The following is a 24,746-nucleotide window of genomic DNA, read 5'->3' on the forward strand; positions in this document are numbered from 1 at the left end:
TCTTAAAAAAATCAAATTTAAAAGTCAGATCTAAAAAATAGTTTTCCCTGTTCTAAAACTTTATAAAAATGCAATCATCAAGTAAGTATTCTTCTGTATAATGCTTCTTTCACTCAGCATGTTTTTGAGATTCATCCACTTCTACTTTGCTAAGTTCCATTTCATCATCTGACTATATCACACGTTGTTTATCCATTCTCCTGTTGATGAACTCCTAGGCTGTTTCGTTCTTGGCTATTACAAGTAAAGTTGTTATGAACATCAGTGTAAAAGTATTTTTGAAATGTGAGTTTTCATTTCTTTTGGTTAAATACCTAGAAGAGGAATTGCTAGGTCATGGGATAATGTGATTCTTGATACAGTCGGATTTAAGTCCACATTTTGCTATTTGTCTTGTTTGTCCCATTGGTTTTTGTTCCTCTGTTCCTCCTTCCCTACCTTTTGAGTTGACTAAATAATTTTTATAATTCCATTTTAACTTCTCTAGTGGCTTCTCTAGTGACTTTTTAACTACGTTGTCACATTTTTTGATTGAGGTGAAATTTACATAACATGAAATTAACCGTTTTTACTTAAAACAATCCAGGGGCATTTTGTACATTCATAACGTTGTGCAATCACCAGTTCAAAAACATTTCCATCTTCCTGAAATGAAACTCTATACCCACTAAGCAGTCACTCCCTATTCTCCCCTCCTTCAATGCCTAGCAACCACCAATTTATTTTCTTTATGGATTTATCTATTCTGTACATTGCATGTAAATGGAATCATATAACATATGGCCTTTTGTGTTTGGCTTCTTTTACGCACCATGACTTTTCAAGGTTTATTCACGTGACAGCATGTACAGTACTTCATTCCTTTTTAAGACTAAATAATATTCCATTGTATGTATGTAGCACATTTTGTGTATCCATTCTTCTGTTGACGGACATTTGGGTTGTTTCCAACTCTTGGCTGTTGTGAATAGTGCTGCTCATTGTTTTATTTTTGAGTGTTTCCTCTACGACAGCAATTTTCAAGTGTTTTAATTTCAGGAACGCTTTATTTTCCTAAAAAGTAATAAAGATATATAGAGAGAGAGATATAGATAGATATATCGATATATATCTATATATAATTACATAATTAAACCAAATTTTAACATTTATTTTTAATTAATTAAAATAAATAAATCCATTATATATTAACATAAACAACACGTTTTTATGAAAAATATTTTTTCTAAAGAAATAATGAGAACAGAGGCACTGCTTTACATTTTTGCAAATCTCTTTAATGTCTGGTTTAAAAGACATGGCTTCTCATACCAACTTCTGCATTCAATCTGTTGTCATGTGTTGTTTTGGTTGGTGTATGTGAAAAAAAGTCAACCTCACAGAGATACGTAGTTGGAAAAGGGAGGACCTCGCCAACCTCGTAAGTGGGTTTTGGGGGCCCCCAAAGTCTTTGTACCACACTTTGAGACGCTCTGCTCCGGGGATTACAATATACATCTTTAACTTTTCGGAGACTACCTAAATATTATACCACTTCATGTCAAATGTAAGAACTTTACAGTTATATAGTTCCATTTACCATTCCCTTCCTTTATGGTATAGTCAGTTATATAAATACATAACATAAAGGATCGGGGCAATAAATAGAACCATACAATTGTAAAATTCTTTTGCTTTAAAGATTTAGGTGTGTTCTAAATCAATTAAGGGAAAAAGATAGCCTTATATATTCATTCACAGATATCCTTTCCAGTGTTCTTTATTCACCTAAAGACTCAACTTTCTATCTGGTAGCATTTCCCTTCAACCTGAAGAATTTTCTTGTGGCAATAAACTCTCTTAGTTTTTACCTAAAACTTTTATTTTGTCTTCATTCTTGAAAGATATTTATGCTGGATAAGAAATTCTGTGTTGACAGGTTTTTTTGTTTCAGCATTTTAAAGATGCCTTCCCACTGTCTTCTGGCCTCTATGGTTTCTGACGAAAAGTCACCTTAACGACAACTTTTTCTCTTACTAAACTACTATTTCTTTAACACAATGTTTAAATGTTATAGGCTAACAGTCTCTCGTCTCTTTTCTCCACCTTAAAGTAACAAAGCTTCCAAAGGAGAGAGGGCGCGGGGAGGGAGAAGCCACATATCGTATATATCATTTTTGTTTATGGTTTGTGTTTTAAGATTTGAGACATGATACTCACTGAGGCTATTAGAGGAAATGAGCCTATGTGGGTAGAGTTTAGAACTCAAATACTGAACGAGGTTCAGGACTTGAACCATTTCCCCGCAAACACCCTTCCTCGTGCCTGCCCCCCACCACCACCATCTCCATCACACTCAGATGGCAGAACTCCAGTCCCAATTACACCCCATTACCCGTCAGCTCTGTGCTTGCACCTGAGCACCTAAGCAAGGATAGTGAAAACCCCACTGTGTGACGAGTCTCCGTTTAAATTGATAACCTCAAATCTTAAAAGAATGGCCAACACTGTTAGCTAATCCTACTACACTTCTCCAGTAAGTCTCCTTCTCTCTTTCAAGACAGGCATTTTATCTCTTCACCTCACTGTGTATTCACTAAGGAAATAGATGCATGAGGATGAGTACGCCCCAGCTTTCCCGGCCCTAGATCCACTGACCTACTAGCATTTGTATCCAGCTCTCCCTCTCTTATTATAGTGGAAGGAATGTCCCTGCTCATGTCTATGGCCTATCCCTCCGTTTTGTACTGAATTTTTCAATCTCTTCAGATACTTAAAAACTTTGCTACTGCAATCATCCTCTCATTCTCTTGCTTTATCAATTTCTTCCTGGTACTGGATCACATCCATCTGCATACAAACTAGCCTTAAAAATTATTATTAAAAATAAACACACATACTGCCTAGAGCCCACAGTCCATGCCAGCCTCTATTATTTTTTTTTCCAGCTTTTCTTCCCAGCAAAAGCCCTCCAGACTTGCCTACATTTCCTGTTCCCCACCTTCACACCTCTCCTTCTCACTCACTCTGGCTGGGCTTCCCTTCCCACCGTCCCGTTGAAACTACTCCCATCTTGCCCAATCCATTGGTCAGGTCTCCAGCTCTCATTTCACTCAACCCTCAGCAGCACTTGATACAACTGGTCCCTCTCTCTTTCTTTCTTTTTTTTAAAGATTTAATTGGGGAAGGGGAACAGGACTTTATTGGAGAACAGTGTGTACTTCTAGGACTTTTTCCAAGTTGAGTTGTTGTCCTTTCAATCTTAGTTGTGGAGGGTGCAGCTCAGCTTCTGGTCCAGTGCCGTTGTTAGTTGCAGGCGGCGCAACCCACCGTCCCTTGTGGGAGTTGAGGAATTGAACTGGCAACCTCGTGGTAGAGAGGATGTGCTCCAACCAACTGAGCCATCAGGGAGCTCAGCGGCAGCTCAGCTCAAGGTGCCATGTTCAATCTTAGTTGCAGGGGGCGGAGCCCACCATCCCTTATGGGAATCAAGGAATCGAACTGGCAACCTTGTGGTTGTGAGCTCACTGGCCCATGTGGGAATCGAACTGGCAGTCTTCCGAGTTAGGAGCACGGAGCTCCAACCGCCTGAGCTACTGGGCCGGCCCCCTCCCTCTTCCTTGAACATTATCTTCTCTTCTTGAGGCTTGGATGTGATCACACTCTTTCCAGTTTTCTGCCTGACCCGGATTGCTTTCTCAGGCTCCCTGCAGGGGTCTCCTCTTCCAGCTCCCCAGCATGCAGCTCAGGACCTGCCTGTCCATCCCGCTTCTCTACCCGTTGATCTCACCTCATCCAGGACCAGCGACGTACTGGTGACTCCCAAGTCTGTAGCAGCAGCCCTGATCGTGTCTCTGCACTTCAGACTTTTACACCCAAATCAAGTGACATCTCCACTTAGATGTCTAAACTTCAACTCTTGACCCTTCCACAGACCTGGCTATCCCTGAGGTTTTGCCATGTCTGTGAATGGCACCACCACCACCCAGTTACTGAGATCATAAACTTAGAAATTAGTCTTTTCTCTTTTTTCCTGCATTCCATGCATGGGCATATGTACTTCTATCTCCACTTACAGTCTGAATCCAACCACTTCTTGTCCCTACAGCTGCAGTCCTGGCCCTCACCTCTCTTCTGGACAACATCCTAACAGGCATTCATTCCTGCTTCACCTCTTGTCCCCATAGGCCATTCTCTCTCCATGGGATGATCTTTCAAAAGCGTAAATCAGACCATTGCTCCCCTGCTTATAATCCTCTAATGGAACATTTTATCTGTAAATATGTATTCTCCCTATCTGTGTCCTCTATAAAAACCTAGAAACAATGACCAGCCCAGAAACAACGAGCATCCCTAGCACCCAGTTTGTAGTTTTGAGATACCATTTCCCACAAAAAGTAACCAGGACTTTTGGAAATGACTTATTCCAAGTCTGGGGCAAGAAATATACAAAAAGAGCCAGAAATATCTTCTCATAACAGAAAGCTAGAAACCTATCAACAACGCCCAGGGTCGTGTCAAAAGGGCTCAGAAGCCAATCGAAGAGGTTCCCACTCACCAAAGGTGGGACAATTTGAGGTTTAACAGAGATAAGTGCTGTCATCATAAGACATGTCCAAACCTACAGAGAATTTTCATGAGTTTATTTGAGCCAAACTGACAACATAATCCAGGGAGCAAGACCTCAAATGCTCCCGAGAATAGCAATTTTTCACCTTCTTTTATGCATTTGAAATTAAGGAGGGAATAAGATTATGTGCCCTATTGAGAGTTAGTACCTCCTTCAAGGAGTATTATTTCTGGCATTGTAAAGGTGTATTAACCTAGATGCACAAGAACAATGGACAGGGCTGGCTTCAAACCTTTCACTAGAGAAGTCACAGGCCTGGGCGTGACTCCCCACCATGACCTGCCCAGTTAGGAGTTTAGGATCAGATCACCCTGTGAGGTGACTTTCCCTAGAACCCCTTTTTCTCGTCCACCTGGCAATGGATTGAAACCATCAAATATGCTGCAATCCACGAGTTCATAACGTTATTGAAAAATAAAATAATAGGTCATCTTTGAAGCGTGATAAGAAATAAATTCATTACCTTAAACACTGATAACTAAAGGGGAAAGAAGTCAAGCATTTATCCTGCCTTTACTATGTCGACTCTACTACTGGTGAACAAATAATAGATTAGAGGAAGCACCTCTTTATAGAAAGATTCCAACTAATGAAAAAGAAATAATAGAATCAGAAAAGCACCACGTTTCACCCTCCAGTGATTTAACAGATATAGGCAGTATGTATAAGTGGCTGCTAAGACCATAGAAAGGCAGCCAGACATCAGCGTGCCCTCTTCTGAAAGAGCACAGTACCATCTAGAGCAGGGGTGTCCAAACTTTTTTCAACGTTTTTCACCAAGGACCATATGCGGTAAAATACACAAACAGCCGGGCCACTCACTCGAGGTGAAGTACATATTGCCTCACCTGGTTTATTTAAGTAAACTAAATATAGTTTTGGAATTTGCTGCGTGCCAATTCACAATGGATTATGGGCCGCAGTTGGCCCACGGGCCGCAGTTTGGACACCCCTAATCTAGAGTCTTGCCAAAAGAATCTAAACCTGTGTCTGATCAAGTCTCTGGATCCAGGTGCTAATTTGCATGAAAGGGAGAAGACAGAGGAACATGGTGAATGTGAGTTAATATTGCATATGTAGGGAGTAAAAATTTAAGACTGTGGGAAACTACAGGCCAAACTTCCCTGCCTCTGCACTAGACACACTCTAAGGAAAAAAGGGGGATTAAGAGGGAACCTATAGACTTAAAACACATATCAAGTAAGCTTTTTAAAATAACTAAGGAAACTACTAACATCTAAGGATGGATATGAGGACAAAATAAAGGGGTTCTAGGGAAAGTAACCCCCCAGGCTGATCTGATCATAAATTCTTAATTGGGCAGGTCAGGGTGGGTAGTCAGGCCCCAGGCCTATATAAGGTTTTTCTTTGTCTTAAGCTGAGGCCTGTCCATTGTTCTTGTGTATCTCAGTTAACACATTTTTGAAATACCAGAAGTAACACCCGTGGTATTAACCCTCAAGAGAGCATATACCTTATTATCTACCCTATAATCCAATCCCCACCTTGCTTTCTCCAATTTTCCTTAGGTCCCCTCCTTAATTTCAAATGCATAAAGGCTGCTGCAAAACTGTTATTCTGTGGAGCATTTGAGATCTTGCTCCCCCGCATATATCATCAGTTCGGGTCAAAAAACTCTACAAAAGTTCTCTACAGGTTTGAACTTTTCTTATGTCTACAGGTATTTGGGTGATAAAACTATAAAGACCGGCAAAGTAGTGATTACTGTGAAAGCTAGGGGAGTAATCACCTTTTGGAGGAGGTAGGTGGTAGGGGTGAGGGCAGAGTCTAAGGAAGTCTCCTAAGGTGGTTTTAAAGTTCTATTCCGGACCTGGATGGTGGATACAAAGATGTTTGCCTTCTAATAATTAAACTTTGCAACCTCTGATACAGGGGTTGGCAAACTTTTTTCAAAGGACCAGATAGTACGAATTTTGAAGGCCAGGAGGCAAAATCTAGGATATTATGTGGGTACTTATATCACCATTTAAAATGTAACCATTTAACAACGCATAAAAACGAACTTGAACATTGCGACCCTCAAGGGTCCACTAATTCTTTCATCTCTGATCCTAAGAGGCTTCCACCCCTGGAGCCTTGCCATCCGTGCCCTCCCTAGGTCTCCCCAGGGCGACGCTCCTCTCAGCTGCTGCAAGTTCAAGCTACCTCTGCGTCTCTTAGCAACAGGCGAGACCCTCAAGACCACCAAAGGTGGCGAGGATGGTGGGAGAATGAGCACGCACGCGCAGTAGGAGCTCTCGGCTCCACCCACCCTTTCTGGAATAAAAGGGAGAACCAAGGGGCACCCAATGCCGAGGGCCTGGCCCCAGAAAAAGTCTGTATCCCAACTGATCCCACAAGTTCTCTACCACACCCTTGTCATTCAAGGTATGCTCTAATAGACGAGGGGCTGCAACAGCATCTCCTACGATGTGCCTGCTACAAATACAGAATTTCCACCTCATCCCAGACCTACTGAATCAGTGTCTGCATTTGTAACAAGATCTCAGGAGATCCCCATCCTTATTCATGTCTGACAAGCCTTGCTTTCACAATCCAGATAAGGCAAAAATACATCAAGCTAGGGACACCTCTCATAGGTTGAACTTTTAACCTAGACACTACAAGACAGCCTTTATAATTTATAAGAGGAAGTTCCCAAAGCTGAGTCCTCTATGCTCAGTAAGAGTGAGAATTCCCTCGTGTCTCCTCTGACCATCAGTCCAGGACAGAATGCGTCACTGACCTCAGGTTCCTGCTCTCAAAGTCAATGAGGAAATCAGGAAGGACAATTTTCATTCCCAGAATTAGGGTGTTGCTTCTTATGAATAACGTGGAAAGAGAGGGTTCAAAGAATGGGCATCTTGGATCTGCCAGGATAAGTAAGTCAAATGGCAATGGAAGGGCAATCCTAGACCCAGGGAAAGCAGCACCCAAACCTAACTGAACAGCTCCCAGGAAACAGAACCCATTTGCATTTTAAACCCCAAATGAAATTCCTATGAATACTAAGTCAGTGGGTAAGTACTCCTGAGAGAAGTTCCCAGGTCAGTAACTTCCCATTCTGGTGAGTTCTCTCCACATCCATCAATCTTGGGAAACTGCAGACCTCAAGTTTAACTTCCTCATCAGATGACAGTGGCAAATCAGAAAAGACATGTTCCAGTCTTAGAAGAACCACTTTGTTTAACTGGGAAATATTAAAAAGAAGAGACTGACTTACCAGAGAACACCACATTTAAAGAAAAGAAAATGATCATTTTCTTAACAGCAAGGAAAAAATAGTAAGATGGGAGGAAACCCTTGTTCAAACAGAAAACACATTTTAAAATCCCACATTTCTAAAAATCCATGATACATGCTACAACATGGATAAACATTGAAAATATTATGCTATGTGAAAGAAGCCAAACACAAACTATCTATTGCATGGTTCCATTTATATGAAATGTTCAAAATAGGCAAATGTATAGGGACAGAAAGTAGATTCGTGGTTGCCTATGGAAGGAATTAGGAGACTGGGTTAATGGCTAAAAGGTGTGGGTTTCTTTTGGGAAATAGTGAAAATGTTCTAAAATTGATTGTAGTGATGGATGACAAGTCTGTGAATGTACTAAAAGCCACTGAATTGTATGCTTTAAATAGATGAATTGAATGTCATATGAATTATATTTCCATAAAGCTATTTTAAAACAAAAATCCATCGTTCCATACTAGATTCACACTAGTCTAAAAACATGAAGTTCCTACTATAAGTTCCTACTATAAAACCTTTCTGAACAAAATCTGAAGGAAAAAAAAAAGTTAACATCAGTACTAGGTAAAGACCCCAGCTAGATTTTTCTATCAAAACACTCCCATCTCAGTTTGGGGAAGAATTTCACAGAATTGTCTCAAGATCATCAGTCTCACAGAAACCCCCATCTGGCTTTAGCTTCCTTTTCCAAAAACACCGGAAAAAACAAAACAGGCAAAACACTTTCAACACAACACTTTTAATCTACGTGCAAAGGAAAAAACACAGGATCCTGGGATTGATTCTATGGTCTCCGCTAGAATAAAATGTTAAGAATTTACTATCACTATCTATAGACACTCAAAGTCCAAAAAAAGACTACACCTTTCCCAAGGAAACCATATTTCAAAAGTCCCTAAATAACAACTCACACAGAACAGTAGCCAAAAGAACCCACCTGGATGGCAGAGGCCTGGTAAGTGACTACATGACCTCAGCTCTGCTCCCACGATTTGGGCTTTCACCGTGGTAAATTCTCTTCCCAATCTGTTTAATTTCCCAAACCAAGAGCAGAGGGCATCATGTGAAGCCCCATGACGACCCTGGCCGAATCGGTAAGGGTGAAACTTGGGAAATTAATGACTTAGTTAGACTTAGTTCAGGAACCTCATAGCTTGCTATTCATCTGTTTTTCCTTTTGTTTTTCCCCTTCACTCCTTGACTTAATGACTCTGCGTGGTTCCCTTTCTTAAGACTATATACACCTTATTGATCTAACTAATCAGCAGAGCACTAACCCAGAAAGAACAATGTCTCAATTCTTAGCTGCCCGGATACCAGGATCTATGGTTACAACTGCCCTGCAGTTTTTGCTGATGACACACGAAGCACTCAAGCCACGGCAGCTGAGTTCGAGATAACCTTATGAAGCTGACCAGGCCACGGAAGGCGATTTCTCAGACCAGGCCCTGGGAAGCAATTTCTCAAGTGTCAGCCCTGAATCTTACATGACCAACTCCCACTTTTCTTTTTTCTTTCCCCTACCTGCCTACCTGACTATAAAACTTCCTGATTATTCTCAGTTCAGGGAAGGTGGTTTTTTCTGGACCTTAGTCTGCCATCTTCCCTAGCTGCCAGCATCTAGAATAAAGTACACTTTTCTCCTCACCAACCCTTGTCACTCAAGTTCTTGGACCCTGGATGACAAGCAGCGCTGGACCTGAGGCTGGTAACACAACCACGAGGGCATGTGTTGGCCTCACGGTCACAGCTGTCACCATGGAGAGAAAGACAGAAGGGGAAGATAGAACAGGTATCTTTCTTACCCGAAAGCAAAACACACAAAACTCTAGGGCATTGGGAGGCTGAGAGAGAGGAGAGGGAGGGAGAGAGAGAGAGAGAGAGAGAGAGAGAGATCTCTGCAGCTATTGGCCAACGTCTTCATCCTGCCCTGACAACCTGGAGTCTCTCTAATCCCTAGGCAAATAAATTAAAAGACCAAATGTTATTAAGCAATTAATAATGGAGCAGATGCTATTTGGCTTCTGCGTCTCTGCTAGACTCCTATTCTAAAGGGTCTGCTTCCAAATGGCCATTTCCAATGCCAGGGGCACAGGGAATTGGTAAGCGTCTAAAACAGTACCTGGCACATAGTAGGTAGTCAATACATTTGTGCAATGCCTCTTGAATGAATGCTGATACCGCCTTCCTTGCCACTCTCTGCCTTTGTCCCTCCGTCTGAACACACACACACACACACACACACACACACACACACACACGAAGTTGAATTCACGCCTGTTCACCGCAACTCCATTTGTAACTTTGCAAAATTAATAAACATGACAATTACTGCTACAATAGATTAATGGAGGGCAGGGATTTTTGTTAATTTTGTTACTAATTTTTGTTATTGAGCGCCTAAAACAATGACTGGCACATAGTAGGCTCTCAATGAATACTTGTTTAATGCCAAATGAATTCAGGGCCTACGATGTACCAGGCCGCGGCGCTAGGTCTCTCCTGCATCATCCCCTTCACAGTGGTTGCCATCAGGGCGGTAGAGGCTGTCTTGAGTCCTCCCACTACTAGGAGGCGCTGTAGGAAAAGCCCGCCTTCTTTCCCACGTCACCGTCTATGCCAGTGGTGTCCTTTGACCCCGTGAAGTCTCTGCCCCGAGTCAAGATGGCGGCGTCGGTGGCCACCGCGGCCGCCCGACTGCGGCGGGCCATTCGAAGGTCGTCCCCGTGGCGGGGCCCCAGCTGTCAGCCCCTGTCATCCGTGCCCCCTTCAGCCCAGGCGGCGGCCGTGCGGGACGCCTTCCTGAGCTTCTTTCGGGACCGCCATGGCCACCGACTGGTGCCGTCCGCCTCCGTGCGGCCCCGCGGCGACCCCAGTTTGCTGTTCGTTAACGCGGGCATGAATCAGGTGGGGGCGGGGGGCGTGATTTTTTTCCCAGAGAGAAAGGCGCTACGGGATTGGGCAAAAGAAGCAAGGGGCGGGGCTCGTAGCTTTTGGGGGAAAGAGGGCAGCGCGTGGTGGGGCGAAGGGATGGGGGCGCCGTTGGGGTTTGGGGGCGACGAGCTGGGGACGCCCGGGTTGGATTGAGTTTTAGGCCCAGGATTGGTGGGGGTGGAATCCCCTGGGGCAGACTGGTGGGGACGTCTGGCTTCGTGTATTCATTCTTCATAAAGATCATTCATTCATTCATTCATTCATTCATTCATTCCGTAATTATGTTTTGAGCACGTGCTGTCTGCTAGACCGTGTTCTCTAAGCCTGTGACGTTGAGCACCGCTTGTCCTCCCTCCACGTCAATGTCTTCATCTGTAACATGGGCGGCGGCGGCGGCGGGGGGAGAAGAGGTTAACCTGAGCAGCGATCCGAGAACCCTCTTCAATGCTGCCATTGTGAGGCCTGCCCGTGCCCTGTGGTCTCAGTTTTGTCCTCTGAAGTGATTGCGTGTCGTTGAAGAAGCCCCGCTGGAGGCTGTAGCCATTGAGGGCCCTTCTTCCAGCTACCAACACGTTCCTCCTCTCACCTATTTTTTTCTAGCAGAGGGTCTCTGTTTCATGATTTGTGTATCCTTTGCCTACCCCAGACACACCAGAGATGGGAGCCCCCGAAGCCCCAAAGTGGCCCCCCTGGCCAAGATCACGCTGCACTCTCAGGAGCACAGTCAGCCTTCAGCCAGAGCTGCCATCTCCGTCCCAACTCCCCACCTTTCTCTTCTACTGAGATCGCCCTCTCCCCCTTCATGTATTTCCAGTTCAAGCCAATCTTCCTGGGCACTGTGGATCCACGAAGTGAGATGGCAGGCTTCCGACGTGTAGCCAACAGCCAAAAATGTGTGAGGGCTGGAGGACGCCACAGCGACCTAGAGGATGTGGGCCGAGACCTTTCCCATCATACCTTCTTTGAGATGCTCGGCAATTGGGCCTTTGGGGGTGAATATTTTAAGGTGAGTCTCCAGGACGCCTTGGAGTTAGGCGAGGGTCAGCAGTCAGCCAAGAAGTGGGTTAAGGTTAGTCCTGCCTCCATTCCCAGAGTCTGCTTAGGCCTCATACCAGGCCCACAGGCAAAGAGCAAGATGAACATGTATAATGGGAATGTGTCTCATTTCCCTAATTGGATTGCGTCTCATTTCCCTGTGCTCCTTGAGGGCCAGGACGGTGCCCGCGGCCTAATGGCTGGTCAATAATTGTATGACTAACTCGTAATACTAAAATGCAGGAGTTAAAACTCATCCCAGGCGAGGGTGGTTAGAGAATTTCATGGAGCAGGTGGGACTTGAAAGAAAGGAGGGTTTAGAAGAGGAAGGGAACTTTCTGGGCAGGAAAAAACTCAGAACAGAAAGGATCATGTCTAGTTCTAGGAACACGAGGGACAGCGGAAATGGTTGTGTCTTAAGCTGAGGGCTGAGCTCACGGGGCTTGATTGACGCTTCAGGTGGGCTTTCTTCTCACCCATCTTCCTCTGCCCACCCCATGTGGGTTTCCATTGCAGGAGGAGGCTTGCAGCATGGCCTGGGAACTGCTGACTCAGGTCTATGGAATCCCTAAGGACAGGCTATGGATCTCCTACTTTGGTGGCGACCCCAAGGTGGGGCTGGAGCCAGACCTGGAGAGCAGGGACATCTGGCTCAGCTTAGGGTAAGTCTGCCCTCCGTAATGTCCACTCCTGGAGGGCAGGTGCTTGGAAAATAGGGACTATTAGCACCAGTCCTCAGAGTCTCAGCATATTTCAGGAGATCTTGCTGAACTTGATGGAGGGGCTCTCATGGCAGGGAGGGTCCCGGCTTCTGGCTTTGTCTGTCTCCCGACCACTCGTCTGGCTTTCTTTCCAGGGTGCCTGCCAGCCGCGTGCTTTCCTTTGGACCACAAGAGAACTTCTGGGAGATGGGAGATACTGGCCCTTGTGGGCCCTGTACTGAGATCCACTATGACCTGGCTGGTGGGGTGGGAGCCCCCCAGCTGGTGGAGCTTTGGAATCTGGTCTTCATGCAGCACAACAGGTAATGGGGAGCTGAAGCAGGAGGAGAATCCCTGGCTAGACGTGGAAAAGGTGGCAGTCAGGAGACCTTGATCCATTTCTTATAAAAACAGTTAAATGGCACTACGTGCCAGGCACATTTCTAAACACTTTTCAGAGAATAATCCTAATCTTTGCCCATGCAGTTTAAACTAGTCACTGCTGCTCTCTGGCCTCTGCTGTCTCATCACGTGATAGAGTTGACCTCTTAAGATTTTCTTCCAGCCTTGACATGTCTCTTTCCAAGGCAAAGAATTACGTCCCAGAAAGGGGGTGTCTGGGTCCAGGCCAAGGCCCAAGTGGGAGTGAGGATGGAGATCCCCCTTTATGAGAAAGGACGGGACCTGAGGCCATCATTGTCTGAATTCGGGAGGGGGGTGGGGGAGTATACTGCCCTCAGGTCCCTCCTGTCAGCCCCTTGGGTCCCTGCACATTCCTCTACTCCACGTGAGCATGTGCCTCATACCTGTAGTCCTGGGTGGGGTCTCACCTTGCATACCTCCCCCTGCCAGGGAGGCAGATGGAAGCCTGCAGCCCCTGCCCCAGCAGCACGTGGACACAGGAATGGGCCTGGAAAGGCTGGTAGCTGTGCTACAAGGCAGACGCTCCACCTATGACACTGATCTCTTTTCCCCACTGCTCAACGCCATACACCAGGTGAGCCTGCCTCTTTCCTTCCAGAAGCCTCTCTGGCCTGCTCATCACCAGGGCTCACTGCTGTTGCTTTCCATCTTTGTTGAGAAGTCAGGGTATTGCCACATGTGGGGACAGTGACCAGCCAAGGATATCAGGGTGTTAAGCACGAGGCTAGGATGCATCTTTGTTATCTGATATCCTGATATGGCTCGTAACTCCTCCCTTCCCTCATTTATTCAAAAAATATGTGCTGAGTGCCTACTTTGTGTTGATTTCTTTGTGCTTGGTACAGGAGATACAACAGTAAACAGAAAAGATATCGTGAAGACTACATTCTAACCTATGAGACAATAAGTAAATGTATTAAAGAACAGGATAGCAGCTTACAGATTGAGAACAGGCAGTTAACATGGGTGATAGTAACTAGGGCAGGGGGGCAGAGGTACAGAGGAATCTTAGACAAAGCCTTTGGGGAAGACTCACCGAGGAGGTGGTCTCTGAGCTGAAACCTACAGGAGGAGGAGTCAGCCCCAGGAAGCTCATTCCAGGCAGAGGGGATAGCAGGTACCAAGGTCCCAAAGCCGGAAAGGAACAAAAATGGTGGCCAGCAAGCTACAGTCGAATCACCTAGGATGTAGTTGGAGAGTGTGTCAGTTCGCTTTTGGTGTATAAGAAGCCATCTGACACTTTGTAACTTAAAACAACAATCATTTATTTAACATATCAGTCTGTGGGCTAGCTATGTAGTCTGAGCTTAGCTGGGTCATTCTCTTGGTCTGATATGAGCTCACTCATAGGTCTGTGGTCAGCTGCTTGGCAGCTGTACTTCTGGGAGTTGGCAGCTGTCAGTTTGGGGCAATGGGAGTGACCAGTCCGTGTGTCCCTCGTCATCCAGCAGGCTAGCTGGGGCTTATTCACATCACAGCTCAGCAAGGTTCCGAGGAGAGCAGACGCACACGAGGCTTCTTGAGGCTTAGGCTCAGAACAGTGTCATTTCCACCACATCCTGTTGGCCAAAGCAAGTCACAGGCTAGCCCAGATACAAGGGATGGAGAAATAGATTCTACCTCTTGATGGAAAGCAACTGTAAAGTCATATTGCAAAGTGGCATGCACACAGAAAAGGAAAAGATTGTGGCCATTTTTACAATCTGCCACAGAGAGAAAGGCTGGAGTCCAATCTCCTGGGACTTTGAATTCCCACGTGAGGCTTTTATTCTAAGTGCGGTGAGCAGGGCTCTAAGCGGGGAGGGACATAATCTGATTGACACTTTTAAAAGGCTACTCGTATTGCTGTGTGGAGAGTGGGCCGAAGGGAGACAAGAGTGGAAGCTGAGAAACCAATTGGGAAGCTATTTTATAGTCAAGGGAAGAGACAATAGGGCATGGCTTAGGCTGATAGTAGCGGAAGTGGAGAAAAGTAGATATCTCGTGGAGGTAGACGCAAAGGCCCTTCGGATGGGGAGGGCAAAGAACGTCAAGGCTGGCTAAGTGTCTGAGCAGTGTGTTGAATGGCAGGACTGTTTATTGAGGGGGGAGGGTACAGCTCTGGAGCTGCGTGAATCGCGCACTCTGCTCTAGAGCACATCAGTGTACACACAGCTTACACCCTCCCTCCCCGCCCCCTGTAAAGCCTGTGGAGGTGGGTGTGAGTGATGGAGTCAGACCCAGTTCTCGTCTCACAGCTGCTCCTTAGGAGCTGTGTGGCTGGGTGGCACTTAGCTCCTCTGGGCCTCGGTGTCCTCTTCTCTTTTTTCCCGTTACCTCAGTTTCCTCTTAAATCCAGGATAGTAATACCTCCCAGAAGAGGATGTTTTGGGCATCAGACATCACCTCGTCCAAGCACCCACGCACTTCTGACAGTAGAAAGTCAGTAGAGGGTCCCAGCTGTGATCATCATTCGTGTGAACGTGGGCCCTGGAGGGCAGGGGCTGGCTCCCACTCATCCGGGAAGCCTCTTCCGCCAGGCCATTGCAGATGCGCTCGGCTGTAGGTGGTGAAGAGCATCCCGGCTGGGCCAGGTCAGGCGGGACCAGCAGCTATGTGTCCTTTCTCCCGCTCTCCAGGGTTGCAGGGCACCTCCTTACTTGGGCCGGGTAGGGGCGGCAGACGAGGGCCGCACAGACATGGCATATCGAGTGGTGGCCGATCACATCCGCACGCTCAGTGTCTGCATCGCCGATGGCGTCTCCCTTGGAATGTCAGGTGCCCCGTAAGTCTGGAAGGACTACAGAGAGGGGCAGGGGCAGCTGGGGCTTGCAGGGGAGAGGAGGAAACAGATGGAGGGGTGGATTGGGTAGAGCTTGCAGGAGGAGCGGGGGAAGGGAGAAGGCTTTGGGATGGCAGCACGTGCTCTGGATCCCGTCCTCCCCACTCCCCGTAGTGCTGACCAGGGACTGCTGGGGTTCATAGCTGGGCTCTGAACCCCTCTAGGCTGGTTCTTCGTCGGATTCTCCGTCGAGCCTTGCGGTTCTCAACAGAGGTGTTGCGGGCACCACCTGGCTTCCTAGGCAGCCTGGTGCCCATAGTGGTGGAGACGCTGGTAAGGGCAGAGCTTCCTCCCTCCTCTGGGCTTCCCTGGGCACTCGGGGAACCTGCTGCTGAGCCCAGGCAGTGCCCCTGGCCTGGGCTCCCCACCCTAAATGTCCGGCCAACATCCTATCAGCAGGCTGAGAAAGCTGCAATTGCTTACAAAAAGCAGGGAACCTTCAGGAGACCCACTTGTCCAGGTTGCTGAGCCTTGACCTTGGGACACCTTTCTGCCTATGTCCCCCACACACACAGGGAAGCTGATTCCCCATTTGGGTCCCTCCCCCTGTCCATCAGCCTGTCTGAACCTCCAGGGCAGGTGTCCTCAAGGAAGCCCAGGGTGGGGAGGTGGAGAGTGGGCTGGTTGCCTTAAACCCCTCAGCCCTCTCCACTTCCTCCAGGGACACACGTATCCAGAACTGCAGAAGAACTCAGCCCAGGTACTGGGTTCGGATGGGGGAGGGAGTGGCTGACAAGAGTGGTGGAGAGAGGCTCTCCCTGCAGTCCTGTCCCACCCGTTTCAGATAAGCAACCTGGTGTCAGAGGACGAGGTCGCCTTCCTGGCCTCCCTGCAGCGAGGTCGGCGCATCATCGATCGGACGCTGAGGCGCCTGGGACCTTCTGATGCGTTCCCTGGTGAGTGGGGTGCCTCGCCAAGGCCTGCGAGCCTCACATAGGTGAGCCAGGGCAGGCCCTAGGAGGGCGCCCTGGGCCAGGCCTGTGCCTCACACCCACCCCTCCTACCATGTCCCTCTCCCCAGACTCGGCATTTCCAACACCCAGACCTGTCTGTGGTGGGAACAGCACCCTGCTTCTCCCATTTCCCCACTTCCCAGCTGCCCCGCTGGCCCTGCCTCAGTCTCTGCTTTCCAAGGCTGGCTTCATGCCCAGAACGAACTTCCCTCCTCCTCAGAAATGACAGTTGCTGAGGGAGTATCCTGAGCTACTCCCAGCTCCAGCCTTGGAGCATGAAGCCTGAAGGTGACCCCTGTCCTGAGCCTGCCTGGCATGGGAAGGAGGCACTGTGCTTGGCACCTGCTGGCTCCTGTGTGGTTAGAAAAGCCCAGGCCCTTCTCCCTCACTTCTCCTCCCTCTATCCTGCCCCTCCCCACTCAACACCCCGTGTCTTCCTTCCCCAAAGCCCACGTAGCCTGGTCTTTGTCAATGTCTGGAGACCTGGGGCTCCCTCTGGACCTGGTAGAGCTGATGCTGGAGGAGAAAGGGGTGCAGCTGGACTCTGCTGGGCTGGCACGGCTGGCCCAGGAGGAAGCGCAGGTACAGGCCAGAGCACTCCCACCAGGGTTCTGTTGGGACAGTCAGCCCCTTCCCCAGCCCTGAGTTCCGAGGGAAGGAGCTGTCACTATCAAGGGAAACAGGAGGCTGAGGTAGGTAGGGTCTGTCCCTTCACCTCAGGTCCCACCCACGGAGGAACATTAGTGCAGTGGGCTAAACAGAGGAGCGAAAGAAGAGAGGGCAGCACAGCGTCCTAGGAGAGGCCTCCAGGGGCAGAGGTGGGTGAGGGAGGTCTATCCTGAGACCCTGCACAATGGGTGGTGCACCAGCCAGCCCAGGGCCTCTGCAACCAGCCACTCCCTGAGGGCTCATTTCAGAGGATTCCGCAGGGTCCACACAGCTGTGAGGCAGGGACAGGGATCTGTGGAGGCTCCAGTCCCATGGCATTCTCCGTGCACCCCTTCGGACATACACGCCCATCCTGCAGCACCGGGCCCGCCAGGCTGAGCCAGTTCAGGAGCAGGGACTGCGGCTCGACGTCCATGCCCTGGGGGAGCTGCAGCGCCGAGGGGTGCCCAGCACGGATGACAGCCCCAAGTACAGCTACTGCCTGCGACCGAAGGGAGGTTATGGTGAGAGCCTGGACTGAGGTGGTGACCACAGGCTTGCCCGAGCGTCATGGGGAGGGACGGCCGAGAGGGTGGCTACCAGCCCTGTGCACTCCCAGGGCTAGCCACCAGGGGTCACTACGGCCCTCAGCCGAATTTGATGGGGGCCTCCCCCCCCACCCCCTTCCACCCCCCACCCCCCCAGCCAGGCGCCTCTTGGCTTGAAGACAGACCCACATGCACACCCCAGACCCCTGCCTAGCACTAACCGTTCTTTGCCCTGGCAGAGTTCAGCGCCTGTGAGGCCCAGGTGCTCCAGCTGTATACAGAGGACGGCACAGCCGTGGCCTCTGTGGGGGAAGGCCGGCGCTGTGGCCTCATCTTAGACAAAACCAACTTCTACGCTGAACAGGGGGGACAGGCTTCAGACCGAGGCTACCTGGTGCGGGTGGGGCAGCAGGTGAGCCCCTCCTCCATCCCCCCCCCCACACACACACACACACACATTCTATAGGAGGCAGAGCTGAGCCGGGAAGGGAGCCGAGGGGAGGGAAAGGCTATAGGCGGTCACTCCAACACCTTGTCCCGTACCCTTCCCCAGGATGTGCTGTTCCCAGTGGCCCGGGCCCACGTGTGTGGAGGCTTCATCCTCCATGAGGTGGTGGCCCCTGAGTGCCTGAAAGTGGGGGACCAGGTGCAGCTGCACGTGGATGAGGTAAGGACCCCAGCCCAGCTCTTCTTCATATCTTGTCGCCCCTGTACTTTCCCCAGCCCTCACCCTCACCCAGGACCCTGGGTGACACTAGTGTTTCAGGCCTGGCGTTTAGGCTGCATGGAGAAGCACACCGCCGTCCACCTGCTAAACTGGGCCCTGCGGCAGGCCCTGGGCCCCAGCACAGAGCAGCGAGGCTCCCACCTCAGTCCCGAGCGGCTGCGCTTTGACGTGGCCACCCAGGTGAGCAGGGCACTGAGAGATAGGCGTCAAGTGAGAGAGTCGGGGCAATCCGAGGGCCTGGGCTCCTTGTCACTCATCACTGTGGGAACTGGGTGGGTGTCTTCCCATCAGGCTCCTCCTGTACCAGCAAGGGGTCAGCTACACAGTGTGTGAGCCCTCCCTTCACCTCCAGCCACCCAGCTTCCGTGTTCCCGCTGTCACCCCAGCCATTCTGCTCAGACTGAGCTGCCCTTTCCCTTCTCTGCCACCCTGTTTTCCTCCTCTCCTTGCATACCTAGCTCAGATACTTCCTCCAGGAAATGCTCACTAAGTCCCATTCCACCTAACTACTACTTACTCTGCAGCTCTCCCATCCTGCACTTCTCTTCCGCTGGGCCACCCCTTGTAAGCTCCCTGAGTATGGAGCCTCCATTTTCTGTTTCTCCATCAACTTTCAGTGCCTAATAAAAGGCCTGCAGCTCCCAACAGGCCCAACTCCCAGGTAGCTTTGTAAGGAAAAGAATTGTCTGCTGCACAAAAGTTTCCTGAGCACCAGTTACGTGCTAACCACTGTTCTACGACCCCAGGGAGTTCAGTGAACAGGGAGGCTTCTGGACGCATCAGTGGCAGGCATGGGGCTGACTACTAGTTGATCAATCCATGTCCCCCTGACCCCGCCAGGCTCCATTGACCCCAGAGCAGCTCCGGGCAGTGGAGGGCATTGTGCAAGAGGCCGTGGGGCAGGATGAGGCCGTGTACATGGAGGAGGTGGCCCTGGCACGCACTGCCCGTGTCCCTGGCCTGCGCTCTCTGGACGAGGTGAGTTGGGTGAGCCCCCCCTCCCCCCGCCCCCGGTGGAGATCGCCTTCCCCTCACACACACAGGCCAATCAAGAGACCAGTCCCTCTCATCCACAGGTATATCCAGACCCAGTACGGGTGGTGTCAGTGGGGGTGCCCGTGGCCCACGCGCTGGACCCGGCCTCCCAAGCTGCGCTGCATACTTCTGTGGAGTTGTGCTGTGGGACGTGAGTCACCCGCCTTCTCCTGCCCTGCCCGGGGGCTGGATCCTCACCTTTCCTTGGCCTTTGAAGCCACCAGCGCCTGGCTTGGAGCTCAGGCTGCTCTTTTCTCTCCCATCATCCCGTCTTCCTCCCCCCCTGTGCCCATAGGCACCTGCTACGCACGGGGGCTGTCGGGGACCTGGTTATCATCGGGGAGCGCCAGCTCGCCAAGGGCATCACCCGCCTACTGGCCGTCACTGGAGAGCAGGCCCAGCAGGTGAGCACACCAGCAGGGCCCCGGAGGCTGCTGAGTGGGGCGCGGGTGGGGGGACGCACAGAGCTGACAGTCTCAGGCTGGGGGATGCCCAGCAGCAGAACCTGTGTTCATGCGTGTGCACTGATGTGGCCATAGCAGCTGCTGCCATCTATTTTGATGATTGGGTGCCTTGATTGGTCCTGATTGATTGGTCCTGATTTTTAAAAACTTCTCATTTGGGCCCCAAGCTGCAGTGGTGTGAGAGCCCCGAAAGTAAGCTGAGCAGCCCTGAGCATCCTGTTCCCTCCCTGCAGGCCCGAGAGGTGGGCCAGAGCCTGGCCCAGGAGCTGGAAGCAGCTGCAGAGCGGCTGAGCCGGGGCAGCCGGGATGTGGTGGAGGCTCAGCGGCTGTCCAAGGACGTGGGACGACTCACTGATGTGAGGGCCCCCCCAACATGGAGCTGTGCCCCCACCCCACCCCTGTCTCCTGGCTCTGTGCCCCTCCCCGTGCCTCCTCGGATGCTTCCGGTCTCTCCCCAGCATTCCTGTTGGGCCCCAGCTGGCCCAGATACTTGTCGTTTGTCTGCAGGGCAGGATGGTGGGGATGGTCTCTTCCCTGACCCTGCTGGTCCCTGCAGAGGCTGTGGTTCGGGGGGAGGGCAAAGGTGATGGATTGCTTCTGGCCACAGGCTGTTGACACCGCTGTGATGCCCCAGTGGCAGCGGCGGGAGCTGCAGTCCACACTGAAGGTGCTGCAGCGGCGTGCCAACACTGCCATCCGGAAGCTGGAAATGGGGCAGGTAGGAGGGGGCAGATACCAGGCACACCCATCATGGGTCAGAGACACTAGTGCACACACCAAGAAGCCTCAAGGCAAGGCCCTCTCCTGCCAGCTGGATGCCATCACCTGGCGTCCCTACTTCTCTCTGCCAAATTGCCTCCCCAACTCCCAAGTCTGCCTCAGGCTCTTCCTCCAGGAAGCTGGCTGATGTGGTGACCCATTCAGCCCTAATTACTCCTTGACTTTCATCCTCCTTCCTCCTGCCCCCTCTCATCCATCAGTGCTCCAGCCTTGGTCCTTTCACCTTCAGCAACCCATTTGTAGGGTCCTGGAGCTAAGATGAAAGGTAACAGATGAGGGAGGAGAGGAGGAACATAAGTGGGACCCAAAAGAAGGAGGTCATTCTAGGCAGAACTCCTGGCCCCTCTGCTCAAAGCTGAAGACCTTTGCCAGGGGGAGGGAGAGGATTTCTGGACTGGGCCTCAGGTCAGAAGTGGGGGCCAGTTTCCCTCTCTCCTGACCCATCCACTCTCCTTCCTGCCCCACAGGCTGCACAGAAAACCCAGGAGCTGCTGCAGCGGCACTCAGAGGAGCCCCTGATTGTGGACACAGTTTCCACTGAGTCGCTCTCAGTGAGTTATTGGGGTTGGGGGGTGTCCCCAGGGTCTGGGAAGGGGACTCCTGACAGGGAGGTCGCTGGGAGCCTGGGGCCTATGGGTCACCACCTGCCCTCCCTTACTCAGGTGCTGGTGAAGGTGGTCCGGCAGCTGTGTGAGCACGCGCCCAGCACGTCCGTGCTACTACTCAGCCCCCAGCCCATGGGACATGTGCTATGTGCCTGCCAGGTGGCCCAGGTGAGGGAAGTGGGAGAGCAGCCCCCCTCCTGCCCATCTCCTGGTCCAGCCCCCTAATTCCACGCCTTTTATTCCTCCCAGACAAGGGAGCCGAGGCTGGGTAGAGGTGATCTTTGAGGACACCCCAGGACGGGGATAGGGTCATCTTCTTGCCCCCAACCACCAGAGAGGGTACCATGAGATTCCCTAATTACCACCACCCGCCTCCAGGCTGCACATCCCTGCAAACAAGTAGCAGACATTCAGCAGCCTCCGTACACACCCCCAGCCTGTCTCCACCCAATGGCCTCACCGTATGCCCGGCGAGGGAGGAGTTGCTAATCCCCATGACGCCACTCTCGAGGGTACATTGAGTGGACGGTGGCAGAGAGGGCTGCTCTGCATTGCTGCCCCTTCTGTTTCTGTACAGAGTGCTACTCCGACCCTCACAGCAGAGGCCTGGGCACTGGCCGTGTGCAGCCACATGGGGGGCAAAGCCTGGGGCTCTCGAGTGGTGGCCCAGGGCACCGGAAGCACTGCTGACCTGGAAGCTGCCCTCCGTACAGCTCGAGCGTATGCCCTCAGCCAGCTCTGACCCAGGGACTCATACAGATTAAAGAGACTGCAGACGGGCCAGGGCCAGCAGCCCTGGAGGAGTCAGCAGAAGCTCCCTGAGGCTGAAGTAGAGGACTGGAGGCTGAGACCAACACCTGAGCTGAAGAGGGCCACTTGGGCTGCTCAGACGCAAGCGTGGACACAAGGAGATGTGGGCTGGTGAAGGCAGAAGTCGGCCCAGAGACACACCCTCACTAGGTGAATGTGAAAACACGGGCTGTCCTGGCTGTGATTGCTCATTAAAAAGTTTCACAGAGGAAAGGCAGTTCCAGAAGGTGGTTTTGCTTAAAAAAAGAGCAGACTTTCCCCCCCAGCAACCTGGTATGGGGGCACCATCACCAGTTTGACCCCTCACACTGGGCTGAAAGGCCTCCCAGTACCCACGTCGGGACCGTCCTCCTCATCGCGAGTGCTCGGTCAGGTGCTCTATGCCAGCCCGTTCTGGGCACCCCCAGGGGCATCCCTGGCCACCAAGACCCAGAACTGTCGTGTAGAAGTCGTTACAGCAGGGCAGACCCTCTCTGGTGTCACTTATTTCTTTAACAATGACTTGTCTTAATGAAGGCCCTGGTGATTTGTTGATAAAATGAGTAACAGGTACTGGTCAGTTGCTGAGAATGTGGCAAGAACCAAACAGACAAAACTTCCTGCCCTTGAGGAGCTCACGTCTAGTGAGGAAACAGGCAATACAGAGAAGAGGGTGTCAGAGGTGATGTCTATGGAGAAAGAGCAGCCTGGGGATCGGGTGGGTGGGGTGGTGGCATTGCCTCACTGAGGCGGCATCTTGGGGGAGGGTGTGAGCCACATGGTTTTCTGAGGGAAGAGCTGTCCAGACAGGGAACAGCCAGTGCAGAGACCCTTAGCGGGAGAAGACCAGGCACAGTGAGCTGGGAGATGGCAGCTCATGGGCTCAAAGAACAGGAACCAGGGCCACTTTGCACAGCACCTGCCCTACGCCTGAGCTGAAGCTGAAAATTGGCAGCTCAGAGCAGGAAGAAGGCAGCCTTCCTTCCCTACCAGGACCTATCCAGATGTCGGAGCTCCACCTCTATTCCCAAATCCCTGTTGCTATATAAAGGAAAGGACCTCATGGACTCATCAAGTCAAAAGCTACTGGCTATTAAGTTCTGGGGCTGTTTAGTTAAAATTATTCTAGCAGAGCAGGTCCTCCTGGCTTCATTTCCTGCACCATTTCTCATTCTGATTGAGGTACCTGCGGTATATTGGTAAATCATTGATGACGGATTGAGAGGGACCCAAATCCCTGGTGCCTGGCCCTGACTGCTTGCTCAGCTCTGTGGAATTTGCAAAGCTTTACCTCAAGATCTTGGTAACTGCAGCTCACCAAGGGCCTGGCACTTTACAGGGCCCGGCTCTTTACACGTGGACACTATGGTGAGAAGTTATACTCCCATATACTGATGAGTTAACTGAGCTGCTGAGATGGTAACCAAGTACCATGTTTCTGCGAAAATAAGACTGGGTCTTACTAATTTTTGTTCCAAAAGATGCATTAAGGCTTACGTTCGGGGGTGTCATCCTGAAAAATCACGCTAGGACTTATTTTTCAGTTAGGTCTTATTTTCCGGGAAACATCGTAGTAGAGCTGACCCTGAGCAGTGCGGGGAGCTGAGTTTGAGGAGCCAACCATCGTTGCAGTTGAAACCCACGAATAACAAATCGGCCCCCTTCATATGTGGATTCCCAGCCACAGATCAAAAGCACACCATCATCACTGGCGGAGCTTAAAGCTAAGCTCTGCCTCTGTGAAACTTGCCACACCCTGGTTGCCTTTCTCCTCCTGAAGGGCAATTTCTGCTTCTTCCTAGCCAACCCCTTGAAGTTGGTCATCCATGCCCTCAGGGGCACCAACCAGGTCTTGTCACCCAAAGTTGGGGGCGAGGGGGCACCACATCCTGTCATCCAGGGCTGTGTTGGGGGGCATCAGGCTTAGGACTGAGTGAAGGACTGCGGTGGAGGCTGGCCCCTTCCTAGCGGGTGCCACACGACAGTCTTGTTTACATCTTAGAGAATGGTGGCAGGTGCCCCTCTGCAGGAATGCTGCAGCCCACAGCTCTCCTGCAGGGCCTGGTGGCAACGGGAGGCCTCGGGAGTTCCAGTAACTTCCAGAAGAGACTGTTGACGCTTCTCCCAGATCTTCCTAACACTCCCATTTCCAACAAAATGTACCAAGAAGGAACAGCACTCCAGGAGTCCTACCCGAGTCCCCCATTCCTCGCCTTCCCCCACAAAAGCCCGTTCATAACGTCCCCCAGAAGCACAAAGACCGCCTCAGGCCACAGAGTTCCCACAGCCCGCACAGCGGCCCTGCACAGCGCATGAGACAAATTTCCTCGTGTCAACCCCTTGCCAAGGCTCCTAGTGACAACCGCCGAAGGACAGCCCTGCGCGCCTGCACCGCACGCGACCGAGACCTGGTGCAGG

General features: G+C 50.7%; 1 protein-coding gene across 4 annotated transcripts; it reads left to right on the forward strand.

The window, feature by feature from the left end:
- Positions 1 to 10,514: 10,514 nt before the first annotated feature.
- Positions 10,515 to 22,899, forward strand: AARS2 (alanyl-tRNA synthetase 2, mitochondrial). Of its 4 annotated transcripts, none has more exons than XM_081044319.1 (22): positions 10,515 to 10,772; positions 11,614 to 11,805; positions 12,351 to 12,496; positions 12,691 to 12,858; positions 13,388 to 13,532; positions 15,577 to 15,722; positions 15,944 to 16,052; positions 16,441 to 16,479; positions 16,564 to 16,675; positions 17,181 to 17,314; positions 17,760 to 17,904; positions 18,168 to 18,340; positions 18,482 to 18,595; positions 18,695 to 18,835; positions 19,496 to 19,633; positions 19,732 to 19,841; positions 19,986 to 20,094; positions 20,388 to 20,510; positions 20,762 to 20,872; positions 21,402 to 21,485; positions 21,597 to 21,707; positions 22,117 to 22,899. In XM_081044319.1, exons 1-22 carry the CDS (start codon positions 10,530 to 10,532, stop codon positions 22,279 to 22,281), a joined length of 2,958 nt encoding a protein of 985 aa, XP_080900445.1. In that variant the 5' UTR covers positions 10,515 to 10,529; the 3' UTR covers positions 22,282 to 22,899. The 4 variants fall into 4 exon arrangements, 2 of the variants coding, with proteins under 2 accessions (XP_080900445.1, XP_080900446.1); XR_013993067.1 differs by having other exon boundaries at positions 10,517 to 10,772; positions 19,716 to 19,841; positions 22,117 to 22,565; XR_013993068.1 differs by having other exon boundaries at positions 10,517 to 10,772; positions 19,742 to 19,841; positions 22,117 to 22,565.
- Positions 22,900 to 24,746: the final 1,847 nt, after the last annotated feature.

Source organism: Rhinolophus hipposideros (assembly GCF_964194185.1).
Source record: "Rhinolophus hipposideros genome assembly, chromosome: 3".
NCBI classification, from domain to species: domain Eukaryota; kingdom Metazoa; phylum Chordata; class Mammalia; order Chiroptera; family Rhinolophidae; genus Rhinolophus; species Rhinolophus hipposideros.